The sequence below is a fragment of the Vanessa cardui genome, chromosome 30 (assembly GCF_905220365.1).
Source record: "Vanessa cardui chromosome 30, ilVanCard2.1, whole genome shotgun sequence".
NCBI lineage: Eukaryota > Metazoa > Arthropoda > Insecta > Lepidoptera > Nymphalidae > Vanessa > Vanessa cardui.
Genome location: NC_061152.1, coordinates 4,208,870 through 4,236,855, shown reverse-complemented (window position 1 = coordinate 4,236,855; position 27,986 = coordinate 4,208,870). Strand labels below are relative to the sequence as shown.

The window sequence follows — 27,986 nt, the reverse complement described above, 5'->3', positions numbered from 1 at the left end:
TCCATTTGAGGAAAAGTGTTGGAACATATTCCACCACGCTGTTCCAATTGGCTATTTGACTGGTTTTTAAAATCGATTTTATATTATTTAGTAGAGGTTAAGGGACCCAGTAAAAGATTTTTTTATTTCTAGTACATATTTGTCGAAAAATATCATATGAGCTGAGCACGAGATGAATGATAAACACAAATTAAGCATGAATATTCAGTGTTACTCGAACTCGCAATCATCGGTTAAGATGCACGCGTTCTAACCACGCGTCCATCTCGGTTCTATATGAGATTTTTAATCTGTGGAACTATTATAGAAATGATTCTAATACAACAATAGTCAGAACTTACTAGTAATTTCCTCCAACGAAGGTATAGTGTAGTAGCCAGGTCTCGTCAGCTTCACGCCGGCCGGATGCGGCGGCAACTCGCGCGTAGGTACGTTCTCCTCCTCGGAAACTGAAAACGAACGAATGATTGAATGAATTCGTTACGGAACGAATGAATGAAGAGCAATTTTACCTTGTCTAATTTTAATACTAATCTAATTTACTGACAATATTATACGTGATAATTAAGAACTTTTTTATATATACACATATTTGGGGTCCATACTTCTCTGTCAGACGTCATCTCACAAGTAACATATTTTTTTTATGGATTAGGTTTTCGGGCGAGCATATGGGCCACCTGATGGTAAGTGGTCACCATCACCCATAGACAATGACGCTGTAAGAAATATTAACTATTCCTTGCATCGTCAATGCGCCACCAACCTTGGCTCAATCTACTTTAATCTACTTTACAAATATACTTATTACACTACGCTACTGTCTTAAACAATCTATACTAATATTAAAACTGTCTGTTTGTTACACTTCCAGAGAACTGCTGAACCGATTTTGATACAACTTAGTATGGATCGATATGAAACTTCAAGATTTATTTATTATTATTATTTATTTTACCTAAAATCTAACGAGACTCGTCGTTTTAAAAAAATTTTACAGCTACTAATACAATTTTCATTTACTTTTAAATACATTAACTATATCCGTAATCAGTCCTTTCAAATCTAATCAAAATAATGTACAGTCGGGGTAAGAAAAGGTTCGTCACCTTAAGATGTATTTTCGTGTGCTCAGTATGAGCGATAATCTGCTTTAACGATCGAGTATGACATATTGCGTCGCAATGATTTGATGTTTTGTTTCAATAGGCACTAAGAGTTTACTTCTTGATAAAGGAATTTGAAAACTGACGAAGGTTTTCTTACTCCGACTGTTTAAAATCGGAATAAGAAAAGTTTCGTCCTTAAGATCTATTTTCGCGTGCTCAGTTTGAGCGACAATCTGCCTAACCGATCGACAATGACATATTGCGTCGCACTGATTCGATGTTTAGTTTCAAAAGGTACTAAGAGTTTACAACTTGATAAAGGAATTCGAAATCTGACGATGGTTTTCTTACTCCGACTGTGCAACAAAAGACTACAATAATACACAAGTCAAGACCGTAAACGCCTTTTATCTGATGGGCGATTTTCTCGCATTTCGAACATCCCGGCAGTTTCCCCCAACGGTGGCAACAGAAATGGAGATCTCCTGTCGTACCTTGCGGATTTTTAAAGAATATTTAATACTTGAACTGCCAATTAGGGGGGGGGGGGTGTCGGTTGCGTATGGCCTAATTGCTTAGCATTTATAAACAAGGGAACACTTGTAAAGGTGAGGGCATGTTATATTGTACTCGCTATTGGTTGATGGTAATCTTAACAATCGATGCAATTAATTATTTTATTAAATTTTTGAATCGTCATTTAACAATTAAGTGAAGCTACCATCGGTTCCGAAAGTAGATTCTACCGAGAAGAACTGGCAAGAAATTCAGTAGTTACTCAACATTTAAAAAATACAAAGTCATGTTAGTTAAATACAATTATTTAAATCAACATATCCTGCCTGGAAGTCAACAGGTATTAACTCCACGCCTTTTTATCATCTACCAAACCTTTTATCAAGAAACACGCCTTTTTTACCAATGTATTTTTTACAAACGATTTGAATTTACGAAACGGCAAAGTTAAAAGTGTCTGCGGAATTTTATTGTAAAAACGGATACCTTGCCCCAAGGATTTATTGACTTTGCGGAGTCGGAAACTTGGCGTTATAAGCTTATCCTTACTCCTAGTGCACATACAATGATTATCACTGATTTTATCAAAGTGATCAATGTTACTGTGAATATACATAATATTGTTGTAAACATGCTTTTTTATCATTTACAAAATATTGTATCGAGTAATACGCCTTTTTTACCAATGTTTTTATAAACGATTTGAATTTACGAAACGGCAAAGTTAAAAAATCTCAAGGAAGGACTTAGGCTACATTTTTGGCTGACACGTGACAACAAACGCGAGCCAAACCACGGGCGAACAGTAGTGTAGTATTTTATGTTATAGGTTGGCGGACGTGCATATGGGCCACCTTATGGTAAGTGGTCACCATCACCCATAGACAATGACGCTGTAAGAAATATTAACTATTCCTCACATCGTCAATGCGCCACCAACCTTGGGAACTGAGATGTTATGTCCCTTGTGCCTGTAGTTACACTGGCTCACCCTTCAAACCGGAACACAACAATACTGAGTACTGTTATTTGGCGGTAGAATAACTGATGAGTGGGTGGTACCTACCCAGACGGGCTTGCACAGAGCCCTACCACCAAGTATGTTATATGGGATAGAAATCCAACTCACCAGATAGGGTGTCGATATTCTCCTTGTCCTCGGCGCTTCGGTCAGACCTCACGCCCAGTTCCCTTACCGAGTTCTCGGCTGATTCGGGGTTCGAAACCAGCGGCTTTCTCAGCGGTTTCGTCGTTAACCTGAAATTTAAAACATCTTCATCACTACACAGTATAAAACAAAGTCGCTTACCGCCGTCTGTCCATATGTATTGCTTAGATCTTTGATACGCAACGGATTTGATGAACGGTTTTTTCAATAGTAACAACCTGTAAATTTCCCACTGCTCTTCCATTAAGGAGAGGGTTTGGAACATATTCCATATGTGGAAAGCACATGTGGCAGAATTTCGATGAAATTATACACATGCAGGTTTCCTCACGATGTCTTCCTTCACCGCCGAGCACGAGATGAATTATAAACACAATTAAGCACGTATATATAGTGGTGCTTGCCAAGGTTTGAACCCGCAATCATCGGTTAAGATGCACGCGTTCTAACCACGCGACCATCTCAGCTCCCTCTGGTTTCCCTTTAAAACGTATGAATCTTTCGCCTTTTTTCAATAGATAGAGTTAATTTCAAAAGTTTGTAATGTGATGTCGTAAATAAACAAATTCTGTAGTATATTTAGTATCAGTATTGCACCCGTGAAAAAGCCGGGGCGGATCGCTAGTGTTAAGAGCCGAGATAACTCTGTGGTTAGAACGTGTGCATCTTAACCGATGATTACGAGTTCAAACGCAAGCAAGTAGCACTGAATGTGTATATGTGTAACTTTTTCGTATAACTTACAGTAATAATTTAATAAGAATTTTATCACTATATTTCACGAGAAATAATGGCTTAATTTATTGACTAGTAAAGTAAAGTAACAGCCTGTACATTTCCCACAGCTGAGATAAGGCCTCCTCTTCCATTAAGGAGAGGGTTTGGAACATATTCTTCTATATATTATTATTTATTTTATTCACTAATACTTCCAAATGACTTACCAGCTAGCGCGTCTATCTGGTACCTGCGCTGGTAACTCCTTATCTGAAAACAATTTATAATCATTATGTGTTAGTCTCATCAAAATCGACTCATTAATTACAATGCAATTTTAATCGTTGAAGGGCATCATTTAACTTTTGAAAATCAGAAACATGTCTTCGGAAAAACGGTAAGCATATTACTCTGCAGTTTACGTCAAAATGAAACAACTACAGCAGCCTGTAAATTCCCACTGCTGGGCTAAAGGGCTCCTCTTCTTTGAGGACAAGGTGTGGAACATATTCCACGACGCTGTTCCAATGCGTGTTGGTGGAATACACATGTAGCAGAATTTCTATGAAATTTGTCACGTGTGGTTGTTTGTGCAGGTTTCCTCACGATGTTTTCCTTCACCGCTGAGCACGAGATGAATTATAAAGACAAATTAAGCACATGAATCAGCGGTGCTTGCGTGGGTTTGAACCCGCAATCATCGGTTAAGATGCACGCGTTCTAACCACTGGACCATCTCAAAATGAATTGATAATACAACTCACCTAAGTTCGGATACAATCTCGGCGACGATTCACCTGATTCGATCCTCTTTCCTTTCTCTGACCAAGTCTGGGATGAATCGAGCCTGAAATGATGAATACATACATGATACAGTAGCTGAGTGCGATAAGCTATATGGTTCATTCAATTACATATACACAGATATATATGTATGTATATGTACGTATCTAATATACCAAACAATAAGAGGAAAAAAAATAAACAACATTTGACAGCAAATTGATGCGATGATATTTTAATCACAAGTACTAGGCGAACATAAAACGAGAAGGTATGGCATTATAAATAATCGTGGACACATACAGACTTAAAGGTCAAACACAGAACCTCCTTTTTTATTCGATTAAAGCACTAAAACCTTCGTCCTGAATGTAAAAAAATACTTTTCTGAAAACCGCATCCTAATAGCTTCAGCCAAACGCGAGATAATCGCGGACAAACATACAAACAATCGAACTGAGAACCTCCTTTCTTAAAAGTCGGTTAAAAAAAGCCGTTACTAATTGAAAAAAACCCAGACGTTTTTCTTTTAATCACAAGTACTAGGTTAACATAAAACGTAAAGAACTTTATAAGAACTAGATAATATCCGCGTAAGAGTATGGTCTAAAGCTAGGTATCATTAGTACTCATAAGTACTAGGCGAGCATAAAATGCGAAGAGCTTCATTAGTAATTGATAATAACCCTTTAGCAAGTCTAAACCTAGGTCTTACTTGTACTCCTAAGTACCAGGCGAACATAAAACTTTTAGATCAATAAGCACCTATATGTTATATTTTAAAGTAAGTCTAGACTTGTCTGATTTCATACTCACAAGTACTAGGCGAACATGAAACATGAAGAGCTTTATAAGCACTAGATAGAGTCGTAAAGTAAGTCTCTCAGCCTAGGGTTTCATCTGTACTCCTAAGTACCAGACGAACATAAAATGCTTATATATAAATAAGCATTACTACGTAGGTATATTTTAAGTAGACCTCTCATTTCATACTCACAAGTACCAAGCAAACATAAGTCTAAGAGCTCTCATTTCATACTCACAAGTACCAAGCGAAAATAAGTCTCAAAGCTTAATAAGCACTAGATAGGCCTTAAGTAAGTAAGTCTAAACCTAGGTTTTATCTGTACTCACAAGTACCAGGCAAACATAAAAGGCGAAGAGCTTTGTTAGCACTAGATAGAGCCTTTAAGTAAGTCTCCCTAGGGAGATCTCATCTGTCCTCTAAGTACCAGGCAAACAAAACGCTTAGATGTCAATAAGCTCTACATATATTTTAAGTAAATCTAGACCCGCCTTATTTCGTACTCAAAAGTACCAGGCGAACATAAAACGCGAAGAGCTTTATAAGCACTACATATATTTAAGTCTATTTAGGGGGTCTTAGTTTGTACCTAAGAGTACTAGGAGTACATAAACTCACCTATGCCTATAAACTAATCTAATCCTGTTAATCAGGGATTTCCAAAATAAATATATGTATATAAAAAAAACTATACTTACCAACTACCGTGCCTCTCGGAGTTTGAGTCTACATCTGAAACAAGTATGAACCATAGATTAACTTTAATTAACAAATACCTAAATATATCACTAAAATTACTGTTCTGTGTTTATATTAATAAAACAGAATATAGAATAATAATATTTAATTTATTAAAAAATCCATACATAAAAATGCATTTTTTTCCAACGTTTGTCACGTGACACAAAACGCTCCCGATTGGGCGGGATTATGATGAAGCTACTTGCTTGTTAACCTTGCTATATGTACCACAGATTAAAATACAGGCAAGTGACGTCACCGAAACCCATTGCAGCGCCATATTGTCCAAGTAGCGTTTTCGCGCGCTATTTTAAATATGGAATTTTGAATATGATATTTCTCGGCAAATATGTACTAGAAATAAAAAAGAACAACTTTTACTGGGTTCCTTAACCTCTACTAAATAATATGAAATGCATTTTAAAAACCAGTCAAATAGCATAGCATAGCATATTTGGCTGTTTTTTAGCTAATCGCATATTATCAGTAAAGATTCGTTTTCCTTTATTGCTTCCTTGATCAGAATAGACTATTATATATATTCTGTTTCACATTTAAGATTATACATCATAATATATATTTTAATTTGACTATCATTTAATTAAAAGTAGTTGAAACTGTCTTTTATTTACAGAATAATAAAACTTATAGCTATAAAAAAAAAAACAAATAACCTCTACTAAATAATATAATATGGATTTTAAAAACCAGTCAAATAGCCTATCCGATATTCTCTCTCTTTCTAACGCAATGAAGTTGTACTCACTGTTGTTCTCGAGATGGCGCTGTTTCATCATCTCCCTCTCCGCTCGCTGCGAGATGAAATCATCTTTCGGATCCTGATTCTCCCTCGTCTCTTGACTGTTTGCATCTTGCCTCGACGCGTCTTCGATTGATCTGTTGAAATGTTTTATTTTTTCACTATATATTTTAGTTTTTGATAATGTCATGTATATACGCAAAAACATAAATGATTTTCCCAAAAATTGTGACGTATGTACATTCCATTAATACTAGGAAACAAGAATAAACTTGTTACGTCTAGTACGCGATTACACGGGGTTAGTAACTCTTTTTTGGAGCAATGTATACGTTTTTACAACAGGATCTCAGAAAACTTTCAACAATATTCAATTATAAAATTCAAAAGAATCGTTAAAGACCGTTTGTTCGCTGAAGGGTATTACAGCACTAATGACTTTCTAGTTGACTGCACACATTGGGAATGAAATGATCGCCTCCAGTGTTTCAAATAAGAAGAATATGTTTATTTCTGTAAATTGTAAATTGACATTATAAAAAAAAAAAAAAAACCCGAGTTTCTTTCGCCGGTTCTTCTCCGGTCTGAGATATTATATTCCGAACCAGTGGTAAATACGTTCAAACACTTCTATTTTGAATAAAGGTTTTTGACTTTGACTTTGATAAAACAAACTCCCTTGCCTCGTCTGTCTGTCTCTACGTAACAGCCTGTACATTACCAACTGCTGAGATAAGGCCTCCTCTTCCATTAAGGAGATGGTTTTGGAACATTTTCCACCATGCTATTCCAATGCGGGTTGGTGGAATACACACGTGGCAGAATTTCTATGAAATTTGTCACATGCAGGTTTCCTCACGATGTTTTCCTTCACCGCCGAGCACGAGATGAATTATAAACACAAATTAAGCACATGAAACAGCGGTTCTTGCCTGGGTTTGAACCCGCAGTCATCGGTTAAGATGCACGCGTTCTAACCACTGGGCCATCTCGACTCACATGTATACATATGCAATTAATAAAAAGCGGTTATTTCAACATTACAAACAGACACTCCAATTTTATTATTATACTTACCCGTTATTTTCGCGCCTGTCCACATCATCCTCGGTACGAGTGTTCGGTCGCAGAACTAGACGCTTCCGGCTCGGTTTCAAACTCAATTTATCCTCTAGACTGGCGTCCGACTCTTCCAGACCGTCGAAGAGTGACTTCTGGAATAATCATATAAATATATTTGCAAAATCACAAAGCCAAAATAGCCCAGTGGTTATATCACCTGAATATTAAAATACTGTGGATTCAATTCAATAACAATGTATTTAAGTGTTAATTTTGGGTTTAATCATCTCCAGTTAGTTGATGGAGGATAAATATGTAACAATGGTATGGTTACTCGGTAGACTTGTCTGGGTAGGTACTGCCAAGCAATAACCCTAAGTATTGTTATACGTTTGATAGGTAAGTTAGCTAGTATAATTACAGGCACAAAGGACATAACATCTTAGTTCGTTCGTTTATCGTGACGTTACGGAGGGAAAAGTACAATAAAAACAAAATGGTCCAAAAAAAGTGAGGGTTCCACAAGGATAAATTTTAGGTCCGTTTCTATTTTTGGTTCTCGTTAATGGCGACCATCGATATATGATACATCCGATCAACGCCAGCTGATCGTGACGTCACAGCGAGCTGTGGTTCTACGGAGGGAAAAGTATATGAAAAACAAAATGGTTGAAAAACATGAGGGTTTCACAAGGATAAATTTTAGGTCCCTTTCTATTTTTGATACACGTTAATTGCCATCGACATCAGATCAACGACAACTGATCGTGACGTCACAGAAAGCAGAACGAAAGTAGGACGACACTACGGAGGGAAACGTGTATTATAAACAAAATGGTTCAATAAAGTGAGGGTTCCACAAGGATAAATTTTAGGTCCGTTTCTATTTTTGGTTCTCGTTAATGGCGACCATCGATATATGATACATCCGATCAACGCCAGCTGATCGTGACGTCACAGCGAGCTGTGGTTCAACGGAGGGAAAAGTATATGAAAAACAAAATTGTTGAAAAACATGAGGGTTTCACAAGGATAAATTTTAGGTCCCTTTCTATTTTTGATACACGTTAATTGCCATCGACATCAGATCAACGACAACTGATCGTGACGTCACAGAAAGCAGAACAAAAGTAGGACGACACTACGGAGGGAAACGTGTATTATAAACAAAATGGTTCAATAAAGTGAGGGTTCCACTAGGATAAATTTTAGGTCCGTTTCTATTTTTGGTTCTCATTAATGGCGACCATCGATATATGATACATCCGATCAACGCCAGCTGATCGTGACGTCACAGCGAGCTGTGGTTCAACGGAGGGAAAAGTATATGAAAAACAAAATGGTTCAAAAAAGTGAGGGTTCCACAAGGATCAATTTTCGGCCCGTTTCTATTTTTGGTTCACGTTAATGGCGTCCAACGATATATGATACATGAGATTATCGACAAGTCATGGTGACGTCACAGCGAGCTGTCGTACTACGGAGGAAAAAGTATATGAAAAACAAAATGGTTCAAACAAGTGAGGGTTCCACAAGGATCAATTTTCGGTCCGTTTCTATTTTTGGTTCACGTTAATGGCGTCCAACGATATATGATACATGAGATTATCGACAAGTCATGGTGACGTCACAGCGAGCTGTCGTACTACGGAGGAAAAAGTATATGAAAAACAAAATGGTTCAAACAAGTGAGGGTTCCACAAGGATCAATTTTCGGTCCGTTTCTATTGTTGGTTCGCGTTAATGGCGTGACAGCGTACCCGGTCGTGCGCGACGGGGCGCGGCGCGAGCGCGAGGCGCGAGGGCGGGGACGCCACGCGGAAGTGCGCGCCCTGCAGCGCCGCCTTCACGCACGCCGGGTTGGTGGCACGCAGCGCGTCCTCCGCGCGGGCTGCAAACGAGTATTGTTAAACTTAGTAATACACACACACACACGAGTATTATAATAATTAGCAACACACACGCACACTCTTACACAAACACATAAAGATACAATAATAGTAATATAAGGGAGTATTCAAGTATTACGTAACGCAATTATTGAATATTTTTAACCACTTCTACTCCCCTGTAACGCACCGTAATGTTTTTCTCTACTCACTTCCGCCTATCTAAAGGTTACGTAATACTCAACTGACCATTTTAACCGCAAAGTTATGTTATAGTTTTAATTGGCTTTGCAGTAATAATACTAAATAAACAAGATATCTTTAGTCCACAACATTGCTGTAACACTGCGTACTTTGACTATCTTTTAACAAATTAAAAATTACGACCAAACTCGTACAATCGAGGGATTCCCCGTAAAACACAAATGAAAAGGGTTGCCAATTTGGGAGCTTTGATTCTCTATTTTTTTATTTAAAATAAAACAATGTTACGTAACGTGTTGTAAGAAAGACTTCCTCCCGCTCAAATTTCATTACGTAATACTTGAACACCTCCTAAATACAGCATACGAGTTAATATTACTCAGGGGGAGCGACTATAGATACATAGCCCAGTAATATATAAAAGGTATTGCCACAGTTAAAATATTAATTGATTATTATAGATGATAATTAATCTCTTTCAAACAATATGTTATATAAAGATAATATACTTATAACATATATATTATATATACTTCTGTTCCATTGCTAATTTTCTACTATACTATTCTTACAAGAACTACCCTCTTCTCAAACAGGACCGAACGGAATCACATAAATACGTCAGAACGCTAAGTAACGGTTTAATGTTCGGTTGACTGTCGGTCGATTAGGTTCAAGTCTGTTTGTATCAGTCGTGGTATTTACTGTTCTTGCATACGCACATACTAATTAACCGTCCATGTATTGAAATATTCTTGTAACTGATTAAAGCTATGTGTAGGTAATTGTGTTCAATTATAAATAAATAAAGATCTGTAAGGTATAGGTTAGTCATTCGTGTTTCATTTTTTTTATTTAATTAATCATAGGGTATTAGACTATTATAATAAAAATTATTCTTTGGCGAAACTAATTGGAATCTTTAAAAAGCGAACCTATTTTATTGGCCATAAGCCTAGTCACAGTAAAGCTATACATACAAGTGTCAGGCAGTAGGTCTTTAAAGAGCGGCTGGTCTCCGTAGGGGCGCGCTGCCAGCGATAGGATCTGTTCGTGCACGTTGCCCGCTGCGGACGCGCCCGACAGGCCTCCGCTGAAAATTACATTTTACATTTAAAACACTAACACAAATTAACCGGCTTATATTATGAGGTTATAACAGACTATACATACATAAATAATTAAATAAATATTGGACAACATCACATACATTACTCTACCAATGTAAGTAGCTAACGCACTTGTTTTATGGAAAATCAGAAGTAACGACGGAACCACAAATACCTAGACCGAGACAACGTAGAAAACTAATGAACTTTTTTTTGAACTGACTCGGCCGGGAATCGAACCCGGGACCATGGAGTGGCGTACTCATGAAAACCGGTGTAGGCACTACTCGACTACGGAAGTCATCAGTTTGTGTTGTAGGCGACGAGAAACATTTTAAAATATTTATTCTATTAACAGAACTATTTTAAATAAAGCTACCACTGGTTACAGTCAGTAGTTACTCAGCAGTTAATCTGATTCAATATTAACATACAAAATCACGTAAGACTTACAATAGGCTATTTGACTGGTTTTTAAAATTAAATAGTTTTAAATAAGGAACCCAATAAAAGTAGATTTTTTTTATTCCTACTACATATTTGCCGAAAAAATTCATATTAAAAATTCCATATTTAAATAGCGCGCGAAAACGCTACTTGGACAATATGGCGCTGCAAAGTCATAATATACACTGATTACAATAATTCACAATTTATTTTTCGCATTGTCAAATAGCTTGTTATACATAATATATCATAACACATAAGGCCGTAATCACATAATCAACAACATTTAGCCGACTTCAGCACATTTATAAAGCAGCGACCACACTGACGATCACATTAGTAAATTAAAATATATTAAGACTCACCCCAGACTTGTGTTGTTCGCGTTGAGCTGCCCCATGCCGAGCGTGTTCCCGCCCAACGAGGACGTGTTGCCGAATAGGCCTCCGCCCCCGAGCCCCGAGTCCAGACCTGGCAACGGGACACATGTTAAACATTACTCAGTCGAGATGGCCCAGTGGTTAGAACGCGTGCATCTTAACCGATGATTGCGGGTTCAAACACAGGCAAGCACCGCTGATTCATGTGCTTAATTTGTCTTTATAATTCATCTCGTGCTCAGCGGTGAAGGAAAACATCGTGAGGAAAACTGCATGTGACAAATTTCATAGAAATTCTGCCACGTGTGTATTCCACCAACCCGCATTGGAACAGCGTGGTGGAATATGGCAAAGGGAGAGGAGGCCTTTAGCCCAGCAATGGGAATTTACAGGCTGTTGTTGTTGTTGTATGTTATATAATACAAAGTCGCTTACCGCTGTCTGTAACTATGTATGCGTACATCTTTAATATTACGCAACGGATTTTGATGTAGTTTTTAGCCGACTTCAAAAAAGAAGTGTTCTCAATTCGACCGTATATATATATTTTTTATGTTTGTTCGCTGATTACTTTGCCATTTATGAACCGATTTTGACTTTTGGAGCCGGTTTCAGCCACGGGCACGCGCCTCAACATAGCAATAATTATATAATTATTATATATATAACCATTATATAATCGTAAATCGACTTTTAAGTAGTCTAATATTTTTCATATCATTTTAGCTTAGGAGGACTCTAAAAAATATGTTGAATACGCAATTATTTTTATTACTTTTTAGTGCAAATTCATTTGTTTTAAAATAGTGTTTTGTTTGAAGTCGGTTTTTCTTTTTGTTAAATTTTTTATTTATTTTTAATAGATAGTGATTTCCTTCACCGTTGATAAATAAAGGTGAATATTTTAGGTTATAGTCCTACTGCTAAGTAAATCTTAATAAAGTTTGTGAACCTGAGATTTGAATAAAATATATTTATTTAACTCGTACAATGACAAATGTCGTACTCAAGGTCGACCTTGACGATTTAACCAAGCAAGCATTCCCGTGATAACCCCCAAGAGTATGTAAGGTATTCTGGTGTACTAGAGTGAACAGGGCGTTATATCAACCAACGAAACACACCTATTTCCCCCGCATTTTTGAAAGGTTTAAGTACGACACAACTCAGATGTAGCATCGACAAAATTCGTAAAACCGATCACATCCGAACTATATGATCATACGTGTATATGCTCTTTACACAAACGTAATAACTTGTAATATCATATGACCTAATACATTCATCAATTCGACGCGTCGCTTTACACGCACTCGCTGTCTCGGGTCGAACTGACGCGGGAATCTATAGCGACGAATAGCGTCGAGTGGCGCGATAAATAGCCAGCAATCGGTTTTATTTAATTTGCCGATGCTACATCTAACATGTGTCTATAGGCGTTTTACCAGAGCAATATTATAAAAGGGTAGTTGAGTAGAATCTAACCGGTCCGGAAGGTGTTATTCTGCGCAGGCGCCTGGAACATGGAGCCAGTACCCATCCCGCCGAGCGAACCGAACGCCGGCGTGGTAGGCTTCGCCTGGAACGCCGTGCCCAGACCGCCGCCGAGACCCGTGCCTGAAATGTTATATGGAATTCATTAATTTAAGAAATAAATCAATATGAGACAACATCACATACATTACTATCACATGTAATCAAAGCAATCAGAATCTATACAAAAAACACGTCGAGTACAAAAGTTGTGGTACAGGTTACCTGTTCAATCAGGCATTATCTTCATGAGCGAATATTGGCAAAAAAATATTCAATAATAAATATGAGACAACATCACATACATTACTCTACCAATGTAAGTAGCTAAAGCACTTGTGTTGTGGAAAATCAGAATCAGACGGCACCACAAACACCGAAACCCAAGACAACGTAGCAAACTAATGAACTTTTTCTACATAGACTTGGCCGGGAATCGAACCCGGGACCTCGGATTGGTGTACCCATGAAAACCGGTATACACACTACTGTACCTCATTAACTTCAAATTGCTAAACTAAGAACTAGAATTGAAAGAAGGAAAAAGAATAAAATTGTAGTGTCAGTTTGTAATATTAAAATAGCCCTCTTTCACTCAATGCATATGTATTTATAAACGGTACATATACCAAAATAACATTTTTTACAATTTTATCTGTCTGTCTGTTCCGGCTAATCTCTGGAACTACTGGACCGATTTTGACGAGACTTTCACTGGCAGATAACTGATATAATAGGGAGTAACTTAGCCTACAATTATATATGTTTTTTTGTTAAATTCAAACGCGTACAAGGCTAGTGTGTAACTAAAGGTAGTCCTCACCGAGAGTGGGCTGCGTGTTGAAGGCGAACGTGGCCTGAGTCGTGGGCGGCTTGCCGAACGATGAGCCGCCGAATAGACTCGAGCCCGACGTATTGGTGCCGAAGCCCGGCGTCGTGCCGAACGCTACAGTAAAAAAATTTTTTTTATTTTCTATGGTATAGGTTGGCGGACGAGCATATGGGCCACCTGATGGTAAGTGGTCACCATCACCCATAGACAATGACGCTGTGAGAATTATTAACTATTCAACACAGCAATATTGCGTACTGTTGTTTAGCGGTAGAATATCTGATGAGTGGGTAGTACCTACCCTAGCATGAAGTCCTACCACCTACTCATAAATTATTCCATTAAAAAAATACCATAAAAAAAATCCGAACCCCCCTAAAAAGCAAGCAACACCGACGACTAGTGTGTATACAAAATAATTACATACTTGGTGCGGTAGAGCCGAATGTGGGCGCGGTGGTCTGCTGAGGCTTCGCCCCGAACAAACCTCCGCTACCGAAGGCGCCGAAGCCCGTACTGGCGGCCGGAGCGCCGAAGCCCGTCGTAGCAGGCTTAGCTCCGAACAGGCCGCCCGTAGTCTGGAACATTCATTAAAATTATACAATAACATATTAAAATGCACGTTTATTATTATTTAGTGGTATTTGCTTGAGAGTCGAGATGGCCCAGTGGCTAGAACGCGTGCATCTTAACCGATGACTGCGGGTTCAAATCCACGCAAGCACCGCTGATTCATTCATTCATCTCGTGCTCAACAGTGAAGGAAAACATCGTGAGGAAACCTGCATGTGACAAATTTCATAGAAATTTTGCCACATATGTATTCCACCAACCCGCATTGGAACAGCATGGTGGAATATGTTCCAGACCTTTTCCTCAAAGGGAGAGGAGGCCTTTAGCCCAGCAGTGGGAATTTACAGGCTGTTGTTGTTGTTGCTTCATTATTTAAGACATCTTTCTAGATTTATAAATTTGACGACCTCCGTGGTCGAGTGGTTCGATTCTCGGCCGAGTCGATGTTGATTATCATTAGTTTAGTATCTTTGGTCTGGTTGTTTGTGGTATCGTTACTTCTGATCTTTCACAACACAAGTGCTTTAGCTACTTACATTGGGATCAGAGTAATGTATGTGATTTTGTCTCATATTTATTATTTATTTACCCGCACGCACGCTTCGCACGGGTACAATGCTGATACTAAATATACAAAAAAAAAAAATTAAATACTTCTAAAATTATCTTTATTTCTTTACTATTATATATGTCTATATACTATACAAAAACCTTCGTCTCGGATCACTCTATCTATTCAAAAAACCGCATCAAAATCCGTTGCGTATCAAAGATCTAAGCATACATAGGGACAGACAGCGGTAAGCGACTTCGTTTTATACTGTGTAGTGATGATGATCTGAGTATACCTGGTTCTGCGTGGTGTTTCCAAAGCCGAATGTAGAAGTGTTCGTACCGAAAGCCGGCGCCTGCGTCGTCGTCGCTCCGAACAGACCCGTACCTAACACAATATCTCATATAAACAACTAAATTAAAAAAAGTAATTATTATTATTAAATAACCATTAAATTTCCAACAAACCCAGGCAAGCGCCACTATATATATGTGCTTAATTTGTGTTTATAATTCATCTCGTGCTCGGCGGTGAAGGAAAACATCGTGATGGAACTTGCATGTGTTTAATTTCATCGAAATTCTGCCACATGTGCATTCCACCAACCCGCATTGGAACAGCGTGGTGGAATATGTTCCAAACCCTCTACATTGATTTACACGCACTCGCTGTCTCGGGTCGAACTGTCGTGAGAATCTATAGCGACGAATAGCGTCGAGTGGCGCGATAGGGAGCTGATTCTGTTGGTTGTGTGAATCGACAGTAATCGGCTATATTGAATTTGCCGACGCTACATCTACGTTGTGTCGTACTATACCGGTTACTCCTTAACCATTTTGAAAGTACGGTTAGCAAAAAAATTTATAATTACCGGTCGAAGGCGCTCCAAACGCTGGCTTATTGGCGCCAAACAGACCAGTCGTATTTGTGTTCGTCTGAGCCGCGTTACCGAACGAGAATGTATCTGGAAAATATTAGTAAAATATTTACTATCGCCAATTTCAATGGCAGAAGTTATAATAAACAAATTTGACCTTGAGATTCCGTGACGTCATAGATACCTTAATGACTTATGGGGGGAAACACCTTTCAAATGTCATCACAATATCATCAGTTCGAAAATCAAATTGGATGTAAGCTTTGGTTGGATATAAGAGCCGAGACGGCCCAGTGGTTAGAAGGTGACAAGCGCCACTGACTATTCATGTGCTTAATTTGTTTTTATATTGTTGTATTTTTGTGTTGGTTGTCACGTGTCAGGCAAAAAAGTAGCCTATGTCCTTTTCTTAGAGTTCAAATTTGCTCCATACTAATATTCATCAAAATCGGTTCAGCGGTTTTGTCGTGAAAGAGCGTCTGACAGACAGAGTTACTTTCACATATTAACATAGATTCTGCCACATATTTGTTGGATACAATCCGTATTGGAACAGCGTGGTGGAATAAGATCCAAACCCATTCAAAAGGGAGTGGAGGCTTTAGCCCAGCAGTGGGAATTTATAGTTACTGTTAACTCACTTGTTTGTCCGAAAGCGGGCGTCGAACCTATACCGGTACCGAATAAACTCGGCGCACTGGTAGTCGCCGGTTGACCGAAGGCTGGAAAATAATAAAAAAAAGTTAATAACATAATAACTTTATCGATCAATACATATACATCTGCCAAAGATGTATGCTATGTTGAGTACCAGTTTGAAGGTTGAGTGAATTGGTGTAACTACAGGCACATGACATAACATCTTAGTTTCCAAGGTTGGTGACATATTGACCATTAAAAAAATCAAAATATACTCTATTCACGTAGGCCTTAACAAGCACTTTTAAATGGTCATTTAACTATACTAAGTGAAGCTACCACCGGTTCGGAGAGTAAATTCTACCGAGAAGAACCGACAAGAAAATCAGTAGGTATTCTTTTTGAACATTTAAAAATACAGTCATGTTACTTAATTACAATTGTATACGAATTTAGGGTATGGTTCAACTTTTTGACTGCGATAGTATCTATATACTGGTTACTTAACTTAAACATTTTATTTAATGTTGATACTCCATTGGTTGTAGCATGATATGTAGGCTATCCTTCCTCAATAAATGGGCTACCTAACAATGATTTGTTTTTTCAAATCAAACAAACAATTTATATTTCCTGATAATATTAGGCATCATATACTAAGTTAAAGATATCTTTTGATTCATTTGCCATATAAATCTACAAATCACCCTCATCTATATAAAATTGTATGAGATAAGACATATAAAATGTTTATGTACATACAGGGACCACCGAAAAGAGGTTTGTTTTCTGTCTGCTGGAATCCACCAAACACACCACCACCGGTAGCACCCTTCCTGCCAGCGACATAATCTTCCAACCTTAGCTCCTCGAGGGATTTGCCTTCATATTCCTGAAAATAATTACAATAGTTTTAAATAACATAGTAACTTATCATTCTTTCATACAAAACTTGAGTCAAGACAAGAAAGAAAGCATATTAAAACATAACCTAAGACTATACAACCCTGTTACAAAGAATTAACACAGTCCCTACTTCCGAATACCAGCACACCACCACCACAAACACCCAGACCCAAGACAACATAGAAAACTAATGAACTTATTCTACAGCGACTCAACCGGACATCGAACCCAGGATCTGAGAGTGGCGTAACCATGAAAACTGGTGTACCTATTACTCAACCATGGAGGTCATCAATAATTCTATTCCAGCCAATGATTTAAGTATCTAGCTGTATATAAACTAACCTCGAGTCAAGACAAACTTGTAAAAGCATTTTGAATCTTAACTAAAGGCTATATAAGCATGTTACACAGATTAACAAAGTCCCAAGTTCCAAATACATATTTTACCGAGAAGAACTGGCAATAAACTCTGAAGACTTTTATAAATACCTGTAAGTAACCTTAGCTAGCTAATGTTAGCCCATCAAATTGGAACACAACAATATATTTAATGTCTTATTATAAAACATTTGATAAGTGTGGGGGGGCATCTAGCCAATGTATTAATAATTATGAGACCACATGACATACATTACTCTGATCCCAATGTAAGTAGCTAAAGCACTTGTGTTGTGGATAGTCAAAAGTAACAACGGCACAAACACCCAAGACAATATAGAAAACTAATGAACCTATTCTACGTCGACTCGGCCGGGCATCGAACCTGGGACCTCAAAGTGGTGTATCCATGAAAGCTGGTGTACGTATTACTCAACCACGAAGGTCATCAATAATTCTATTCCATCCAATGATATAAGTATCTAGCTGTACATAAACTAACCTTCATACAAGTGATGCAATGGTGTTTGATATTGACGTTCTGGGAGGTACCACTCTTGACCACTACATCCGTCCCCACCATGGGATTGTACTTCACGTGAGCCGTACCAGTTGCCTGCTGCTGTCCAAAACCACCTGAAGCAATTTAAATATCATTTAAAACAAGTGGTAACCCACGCAAAGTTTTATAGGAATTTCGTAACCAATGACCGATTAAATTTCATTGTAAGCTGCAATTCACTGGACACATTTTAAATGTCAAATAGTATATATAAGTTTATTTGTATTTTTTGAGAACAATTTACTTTAATTTTTATTCTTATATTCTAACTGGCCAATAACATTATTGCACTCTTTAAAATTAATTATTTTTTAATTGTCACAATTCATAATTTGCCATCAGGAATCCCTTTTATTTTTCTGTATATTAACGGCTCAAACTCTTTAAAATGAGACCATAATATATTAGCAACTATCGCCCCACAATCACTGGCAAACCATCAGCTCACTATAATAATATATAAGATCATCCTAGGAGTGTAGTGTCCATACCACTTGTATTTCCAAACAGGCCTCCCCCTCCCATTGTGGTGTTCTGTTGTCCAAACAGACCGGTGGACGTCGATGGAGCTGAACCAAACAGCCCTGTGGTATTGGTGTTTGTCGTGTTGCTGAAGCCAAACCCTGGAAACAAATGACATAATACAATATAATTTGTTGGCACACTATAAAAAACATAACTAAGTAAAGTAAGATTTTTTTGTGGTATTAAAACTAATCAAATTATTATAAACAAGCAGCCCATACCAGATGACTGGACATGAGATGTTCAATAAAAATTTTAACCTTTTATATATATTGTTTTCGTTGCTTTTTTGTTGACACGTTTAACAAACGTCGTTTGTGTATTTCAACTTATTTACACAAAAACCTTAATAAAATATATACCCAAACTTTTCTTATGAATCCCTCTGTCTACACTCTGGTTTACATTATAAACCGCATGAATACCAGTTCAGTACTTTTGGAGTTTCAAAATCAAAATAAACTTTATTCAAGTAGGCTTTTACAGGCACTTTTGAATCGTCATTTTACAATTAAGTGAAGCTGGGGGACTTTGTTTTATAATTTATAGTGATATGAAATTTAGTCAGACAATAGTGTAACACTATAATGAATAAAGATGTCGAGATGACTTAGACCCTTACATTGCTAACACCTTAAATAAAAATCTATATAAATAATAATAGAGGTGTGTCTGTTTATAAAATTTAATTATTCATACATGGTAACATATACCAAAATAACATTTTTTACAATATTTGTCGGTTCGTCTTTCTGTCTGGTTATTCTGGCTAATCTCTGGAACAGCTGGACCAATTTTGAAGAGACTTTCACTTACAGATAGCTGATGTAATAAGAAGTAACTTAGGCGACCCTAATAACTCGCACAGCTGATATCATATAAAAAGGATAGAAAAATCACTCACCTGCAGGCTTTGCCCCAAAGCCAGCATTGTTCTGATTATTACCAAAGAGGCCACCACCAACACCGCTGGTTGTATTACTGAAGAGGCCACCGCCTGTGGACGTGCTGGGACCGAAGCCGAATCCACTTGTGGTACCAAAGCTGGAGGTAGTAGTGTTACCACCGAACAAGCTACTCGACGGGTTGGTGGCACCGAACAGACCTGTTGATCAATCAATCAAATGATATATTGAAAAGCAATAATCAAAACAAAATGCCATGACCACCATTAGAAATATCCTTAATTTACACCTAATAATGAATATAAAAATATAATAACATACTACACATTATTGAATTTATTCATAACTAAAGCTCGGATATCAACATTGCACTAAAAAATAGTCAAAAGGTATCATTTGAGTGACACTTAACAAAGATTTTGAGTTTTATGTATATTTTATTCAAGTTGACGGACAGTTAAGGATATTTGTGTCATTATTTTAAAATTTTGTATTGGATCTATACCTCCTCCAGTGGCAGGCTGGGGTGTAGCATTCGCTCCGAACGCTGGTGGTGCCCCAAATGCACTAGTACCAGCTGTGGGCTTAAACCCGCTGAACGGTGAGGATGTACTTGCACCTGCGTTGAAAGATCCTGTCAACAGACAACCAATATTTTTTTTTTTTACTAACTTTTTTGTTACCTGATCTAAGGCACCAAGTTATACAGCCTTATTATATTTTAGTAAACGTATTTAAACTTACCGAAGCCAGTGTTGGCTGCACCAAAAGTTTGCTTTTGGAACATGTTGTATTTTATTCCTACTTTACGTTAAAAAATTGACTTCTTGAATTTAGAAAACCATGATGTATCTGAAACATAGAATGAATAATTGTTTTAGCTATTCATTTGTGGTTAGTGTGGTAATCAAAGAACATTCAACGATGAGTGTTATTTAATGGTGAGTTTAACTAAAGGAGAATTAATTAATAAGAAGAATGCACACTGAATGCTGCTAGAATGTACACTAGTGGATTCTCGTGTGGCAGAATTGAAATTGAACACATGTATGTTTCTTTCGAGAAAGAGCTGAGATGAATTATAAACACAAAATAAGCACATAAATATTCAGTGGTGCTCGCCTGGGTTTGAACCCACAGTCATCGGTTAAGATGCATGCTTTGTAACCAATGAGCCATCTCGACTTCATCTCGGATTTGAATAAACACTGTCTAAATTAAGCAGTCGAATCAGTACCAATATCACTTATTTTATACTAATGAAACATTAATAATTATTTAGTTATCTTAATTTGAAGTTATTAGTGTGCCAGTATTACTACAGACACCGGACTACATCTATATATGAACTTTAAAAAGTATTAACAGAAGTGAAAGTTATTACCTTTGACTGTTTTTGATAAGGAAATTAAAAAAAAAATTCAAGAACATGATATACTAGTCTGAAGTTCTAATTAGATATTTTTGATATATATATTAGTTAAATTCATATTCTATGTAAAAGGTGATTAAATTGTGATGTCGAATTAATTTGATATTACACAATGTGAAATATTATATGTATGACGTCATAAGCACCCGAATTGTTTTGTAAACATTGGTATAAAATATTTTAAGCTGAAAAAAATATTTCTTTGACATGTTTAGATTTGTGGCTCTAAAAAAAGTATAATACAGTTTCAAAATCTAATTTTCTGTAGCGTTTTACCTTTATTTTCTAGTAATTCATAAAATTGCAACTTTTTACGTCAAGAGGGTATTTTTACGAAAGAAGATTGTGTTATATACGATTTTCTTTTTATCAAAAATTCTTAAGAGCCTCTGATTGAATAAACCTAAAAATGTTATGCAAATACTGAAAAATTTTGACGAAATACGAAAAATTGACGTTTACATAGTATAAACCGCAAAATTGTCATTTTATTGCGTTTTTAGGACAACACATTGACGCTAACGCATTCCAACGATATTATTTGAGTAAACTTGATCGTTTGTTTTATTATTATATGTATTATTGTCAAAAATTATATCGGCGCTAAAAAAGTTAACTTATAGGTTACAAAAATTAAAATAAGTTTAGAATTATAGTTATGGTACAGTATAATTAAAAATTACTTACTTGCACAGTTAGAAAACTGTTCACTGTTGTATACTGAACTTGATAACATATAAACCTTAAACACAGAAGAAATTATTCGCTTAAACTTTTTAAAATACAAATACCAACGAATCCTTTACGAATCGCAACAATATGAGAAATGGTCAAGCTAAGTACAGATACAGAATATAAACATCGCACAGATTAAACAAACTTCACACTATGAAAGCGTTCAAAATTAGAATTATTAATATACTAATTATTAATTAATATATTATTATGAATATTGGAAATTTACCATTATTAATAATAATATATTAATTAATAATTTATGTATTTATTAATAGAATATAGGCTGTATAATATATATATATATTTACAATCTTGATCAAGTATTAAATGTGACAATATCTATATATATATCCCGATTATTAGTACCTTTTTTTAAAGATGTGTTTGGTTTTCTTAATAAACCCTTACGACTCTGGCCACTTACCCAAAGACTGGCTAACCTCAACTTTTATTACGCTTCCTAAGAAGGCTAACGCAAGAAGGTGCGAAGAGTTTCGAACGATTAGCCTTATGAGCCAAGTATTGAAACTATTTCTGAATATCACTCACGAGCGAATAAGAGCTAAATGCGACGAACAACTCGCAGATAGTCAGTTTGGCTTTCGAAAAGGAGTGGGCACGAGAGAGGCTCTCTTTGCAATGCAGGTTCTCGTACAAAAATGCAGAGACATGCAACAAGACGTTTTCCTTTGTTTCATCGATTACGAAAAAGCCTTTGACAGAGTACAGCACGACCGTCTAATTGCATTATTACATGATATCGGCTTAGATGACAAAGATGTACGTATTATTCAGAATCTGTATTGGAACCAGAAGGCTACTGTACGAGTTGACAATGAGGAGACTGATGAGGTAGAAATAAAGAGAGGAGTCCGACAGGGCTGTATATTATCACCCACGCTATTTAATTTGTACTCGGAAAAAATAATAGCAGAAGCAATTGAAGACCTAGAATGTGGAGTCAAAATAAATGGCCGGTATATTAACAACATCAGATACGCTGACGATACAGTTCTAATAGCATCATCTCCTGAAGAGCTGCAATTAATTATGAGCCGAGTTAATGAGTGCAGTGAAAACGCTGGTCTGAGGATGAACATATCAAAAACGAAGATTGCCGGAAGGAGAGCTGTTGGGGGCAGAAAAAAGTCTTGGCTGTGCAACATCCGAGAATGGACGGGAATTGCGAGTGCTGCCGATCTCTTTCGCCTCGCGAAGAATAAGAAGTATTCCAAGCTGACTGCCAACCTTCGCTAGTCGGAGTGGCACTCGAAGAAGAAGAAGAATAAACCCTTAAATAATTACAAAACACGAAAAAGTTTTTTTTTTTAATGAAAACTTGTTCAACAGTGTTGGCCACTTTTAGGTAAGAGTAAGATATTATCTCAAGTCACCGTAGGCTCATGGCAAAAAAAAATTGAATCATTATATATATATAAAAGCTTTCTGTCCCTATATATCCTTGGCATATAGGGACAGCAAATAGGCAACCAATTTTGATGTGGTTTTTTTATTAGATAGAGTGATTTGAGAGCAAGGTTTTTGTATATAATACAAGTACAATATTGTAAATAATTCTGTGGTATATTTAGTATCAGTATTGCACCGGTGCAAAGCTGGAGCTGATCACTAGACAGCCATAAATTATTCATGAACAATCTTGCCCTAACCCACCCTATCTCACTTTTATTAAGATCAAATTGTAAGATTTATGGCCATGAGTCTTCGATAACATAACCTACTGAAGGAAGTTCTTTATCATAATATACTCCTATATTTTAACTAATAAAAAACTTAGATTGCAGTGAATCATTATCAGCAAATGGTGTATTTTATTTATATCTCGTTAAAAAAATTCTCGTGCTAGGTGGGTTTGGAGAGAACGGGGTGTTTTTATGTGGAAGTCACAAGTTTACTTGGTGGTTGGGCTTTGTGCAAGCCCGTCTGGGTAGGTACCACCTACTCATCAGTTCTTCTACCGCCAAACGACAGTACGCAGTATTGTTGTGTTCCGGTTTGAAGGGTGAGTGAGCCAGTGTAACTACAGGCACAAGGGACATAACATCTTAGTTCCCAAGGTTGGTGGCGCATTGACGATGTAAGGAATAGTTAATATTTCTTACAGCGTCATTGTCTATGGGTGATGGTGACCACTTACCATCAGGTGGCCCATATGCTCGTCCGCCAACCTATATCATAAAAAAAAAAGTTTGTACACCCTCCTTCCAAGACGCAAGGAAGAGGGCGTAGAAACTGCAGGTAGTGCTTTTTCTTCCGCTCCTACAGCGAAGTATGTACGCAGCGACTTTATTGTTCTGCTCCTAGTTCGCCGATGCTTTTTGCGGCATTAAGTTTTCTTAATCTATCTAAATAATAATATACATAAATCACTAAGTCTATATAACGCCGCCCAATGGCTAACTAAACTAGCAGCAGGATCTTGACGCTACTCACCTCGAGATTCTGGAGCTAGATTAAGTAAAGTATTAAGCTCTCCTTTACAGATTCAAAAATACTTGCTGTTAAGAAAAAAAGACTAAAACAACCATAAATTTATTTAAAAAAAAAAAAAAAAAGAACAATACATAATGTTGTCTTAAATTTTCGCGATTACACATTGAAATAAAACTAGTTGTAACGGATTTGAATCGCGTATATTAATTATTTTTGGCATAGACTGGCACAGTCTACCCGTGACCACGAACGCTGTAAAGTGCTCGAAACGTCGGGATGCCAAAAATAATTAATACAATAATTTGAATATCGAACTGTCAAATAAGGCTAAATGAACATTCATACTTTTCCTTTTCTTATTCTTAGTAACATTTTAGGAATATAAAAATATTGCACATAAAAATGAAATAAAACGTATGTTTGATAAAGTACAAAACATAATGCGAAGTTACACTTATCGAGTTGTTATTGTTTTGTGTAAGATTTATTTTTTAATTCACTTCTCGAATATTTCAGAGAAACCACAGATTAATAAGAATTGAGTTGCTTAATTAAAATATTCTCTATTTAATAAGAATTCGTCTTTGTCTTACTATTTCTAGTGGTAGGGCTTTGTGCAAGCCCGTCTGGGTAGGTACCACCCACTCATCAGTTATTCTACCGCCAAATAACAGTACCCAGTATTGTTGTGTTCCGGTTTGAAGGGTGGTGAGCCAGTATAACTATCTTAGTTCTCAAGGTTGGTGGCACATTGACGATGTGAGGAATAGTTAATTTTTCTTACAGCGTCATTGTCTATGGGTGATGGTGACCATTTACCATCAGGTGGCCCATATGCTCGTCCGCCAACCTATACCATAAAAAAAATACAAAATTATTTGTTTTATTTTTGATTATGCTATAATTATTTTATTTCGTAAACATAATATTAAACATATATATATTAACTATATCAAACCAGACTCGGACGACCTCCGTGGTCAAGTGGTATGTACACCGGTTGTCATGGGTACGCCACTCCGAGGTCTCGGGTTGGATTCCCAGACGAGTCGATGCAGATTATCATTAGATTTCTATTTTGTCTTTGGTCTGGGTGTTTGTATCGTCGTTACGTCTGATTTTCCACAACACAAGTGCTTTAGCTACTTACATTGGGATCAGAGTTGAGTATGTGATGTTGTCTCATATTTATTTATTATATATAGGATAAAACAAAACAAGCTTACCGCTGTCTGTCCCTATGTATGCTTAGATCTTTAAAATTACACAGCGGATTTTGTAGCGATTTTTTTAATAGATAAATTGATTCAAAAGGAAAGTTTTCATGTATGATACATGCACAATATAGTAGAGAAATCTGCAATATATTTGGTATCAGCATTTAATGTGCTTGTCTATTAGGTCGTCTGGTTAATAGTTTTCTGGTTTAAGGATAACATCTCAGGTTCCTTAGATTGGCAGCGCATTCTTAGGGATGTCATATGTGTAATTGTGTAACATTTTGTTGCAGGCCTACCTCTTCAGGTCTTATGTTTGGGCTTAAAATTAGAAGGCCTGATAGACCTGGGTCCGAAATGGGATTATACGTACAAATTAACACCTATAAAGGATAATTCGAATGAAAACAAAGAATTATCTGATAAGAATAATCTAAATATAATAAGAACTGTTAAGAAAGTAGAAGAACACGATTTCGTATCTGAAACGATTGAAACCAATAAACAAGACTTTCATATGATTAAACAAACTTCACAGGAAAATATCAGTGAAGATAGTGTTAGTGAAGATAATGATGAAACTAAAGTTGGATCAGCAGACGACAGATCTAATGAGAGCGACAGCGAAGAATCAGCACCTCGTGAATATACCAAACCATACGCAAGCAGTGCAAATCTGTCAGATGATGATGGAAATCCAGATTTAAATGTAACAAAGAAAATTGGTAAACTCACAACAACACAAGGAATCGTGGACAAAAGAAACGATGTCAGAAAGAAAACACTTGGTTATGTAAACGATAGCATTTTAAGATTGAAAATTAGGGCAAACGAACAAAAAATTAAGGACAATTCAAAAATTAAAGAATTCACCGTACACATAATGAAACAATCTCTCGATATATTCGATAAGATGAAGAAATCGACGGACGACGAGAGAATAAAACGGAAACTCAGATCGCTGAGGCAGAGTTTCATGGAAAAATTCGGCGAATTCCTCAAAGACATATCCGAATACAAATTGAAAACGAAATTAGCGAAACAGAACGTCATCTTGCACACGATAGATGTCAATAATTATATACTAAAGAGGATCGTTAATTCACTATCAGATGATAAAGATCATCCAGATAGACTTTCCGGTATCGTGAACGTATTCAAAAACGAGGTCGAGAAAGTAAGAAACATCGAAAACAAACACGCTTGCATGAAATTATCAATATGCCGTAGCAACGGTGAATACAGCGATTTCATAATCGAAGTAATAAGTATATCGTTAAGATGCAGTCATCGTAAATTCCAGCAATTAAACAACGCTCTTATAGAAACTGTAAAAAATACCAATCTCTCTGGTATTCTCGAAGTCGAAACGGTAAATAAATTGTATTGGCTTCTCGATGTAGCAGCGTCGTGGGACCCTTACGAAGGTAGATGGATGTTCATTATAATAAAAAATGTCGTAGCGAACAAGAATCGTCCAATAACGAGAATGTCAGATGAATACGAGCGTTATGCGATCAATCGAACGATAACGATGCACAGTTTAATTGATATTTTGAATAAGAACATGGGAACGGTTGAAAATAAAAACATGTGGGATGATATTTTGTACAGAATGGAAGGGTTTAAAGATGGCAAGCGGGACGATGTACAACAGACGGTCGAAATGTTGATAAATCAACTCGTACGTGTGATGGGGCAAACGGATATCGAAGTAAGAAAAACTGTAAACGAGTTGATGTTCATATTACTGACATTTGAATTGTAATTTGCAGATGTACAACGTAAGAGATTAATAAAACAATAACAGCCTTTAAATTTTCTCCCTTTGAGTAGGTTTGGAACATATTATACCACGCTGTTCGAATGGTGGATGAATTTCTATGTTAGACACATGCAAATTTCCTCACGATGTATCCTTCACCGCCGATCACGAGATTAATAGGCTATTTGACTGGTTTTTAAAATCAATTTTATATTATTTAGTAGAAGTTAACGAACCCAGTAAAAGTTGTGTTTTTTATTTCTAGTACATATTTGCCGAAAAATATCATATTAAAAATTCAATACTTAAATAGCGTGCAAAAACGCTACTTGGACAATATGGCGTTGCAATGAGGTTGGTGACATCACTTTCCTGTATTTTAATCTGTGGTACATATAGTAGAA

At 36.7% G+C, this 27,986-nt stretch overlaps 2 protein-coding genes across 2 annotated transcripts in view; one reads left to right on the top strand and one right to left on the bottom strand.

Annotated features, from left to right (window-relative positions):
- LOC124542131 (nuclear pore complex protein Nup98-Nup96) overlaps positions 1-22,242 on the bottom strand; it is a 47,280-nt gene extending 25,038 nt beyond the window's left edge. The window contains exons 1-23 of the mRNA XM_047120065.1: positions 22,096-22,242; positions 20,721-20,828; positions 20,482-20,610; positions 19,976-20,176; positions 19,038-19,169; positions 18,487-18,620; positions 17,460-17,589; positions 16,700-16,780; positions 16,053-16,145; positions 15,477-15,568; positions 14,483-14,633; positions 14,047-14,169; positions 13,176-13,307; positions 11,676-11,781; positions 10,735-10,847; positions 9,422-9,552; positions 7,677-7,813; positions 6,606-6,736; positions 5,797-5,830; positions 4,275-4,357; positions 3,738-3,780; positions 2,755-2,882; positions 342-449 (exon numbers count right to left, since the gene is read on the bottom strand). Of these exons, the coding sequence (XP_046976021.1) occupies positions 342-449; positions 2,755-2,882; positions 3,738-3,780; positions 4,275-4,357; positions 5,797-5,830; positions 6,606-6,736; positions 7,677-7,813; positions 9,422-9,552; positions 10,735-10,847; positions 11,676-11,781; positions 13,176-13,307; positions 14,047-14,169; positions 14,483-14,633; positions 15,477-15,568; positions 16,053-16,145; positions 16,700-16,780; positions 17,460-17,589; positions 18,487-18,620; positions 19,038-19,169; positions 19,976-20,176; positions 20,482-20,610; positions 20,721-20,763 (2,455 nt within the window). The 5' untranslated portion in view covers positions 20,764-20,828; positions 22,096-22,242. The remainder of the gene's footprint in view (positions 1-341; positions 450-2,754; positions 2,883-3,737; positions 3,781-4,274; positions 4,358-5,796; positions 5,831-6,605; positions 6,737-7,676; positions 7,814-9,421; positions 9,553-10,734; positions 10,848-11,675; positions 11,782-13,175; positions 13,308-14,046; positions 14,170-14,482; positions 14,634-15,476; positions 15,569-16,052; positions 16,146-16,699; positions 16,781-17,459; positions 17,590-18,486; positions 18,621-19,037; positions 19,170-19,975; positions 20,177-20,481; positions 20,611-20,720; positions 20,829-22,095) is intronic.
- Positions 22,243-24,966: 2,724 nt separating this feature from the next.
- LOC124542279 (repetitive organellar protein-like) lies at positions 24,967-27,619 on the top strand. Its single transcript, XM_047120241.1, has 2 exons — positions 24,967-25,077; positions 26,111-27,619. The coding sequence occupies exons 1-2, from the start codon at positions 25,017-25,019 to the stop codon at positions 27,583-27,585; spliced, it is 1,536 nt and encodes a 511-aa protein (XP_046976197.1). The 5' UTR covers positions 24,967-25,016; the 3' UTR covers positions 27,586-27,619.
- Positions 27,620-27,986: the final 367 nt, after the last annotated feature.

Coding starts and splice junctions, on each gene's coding strand:
- LOC124542279 (XM_047120241.1), top strand. CDS start 25,017: ATGTTTGATAAAGTACAAAACATAATGCGAAGTTACACTTATCGAGTT. Junction 25,078..26,110: donor TCGAGTTGTTATTGTTTTGT/GTAAGATTTATT, acceptor ATTTTGTTGCAG/GCCTACCTCTTCAGGTCTTA.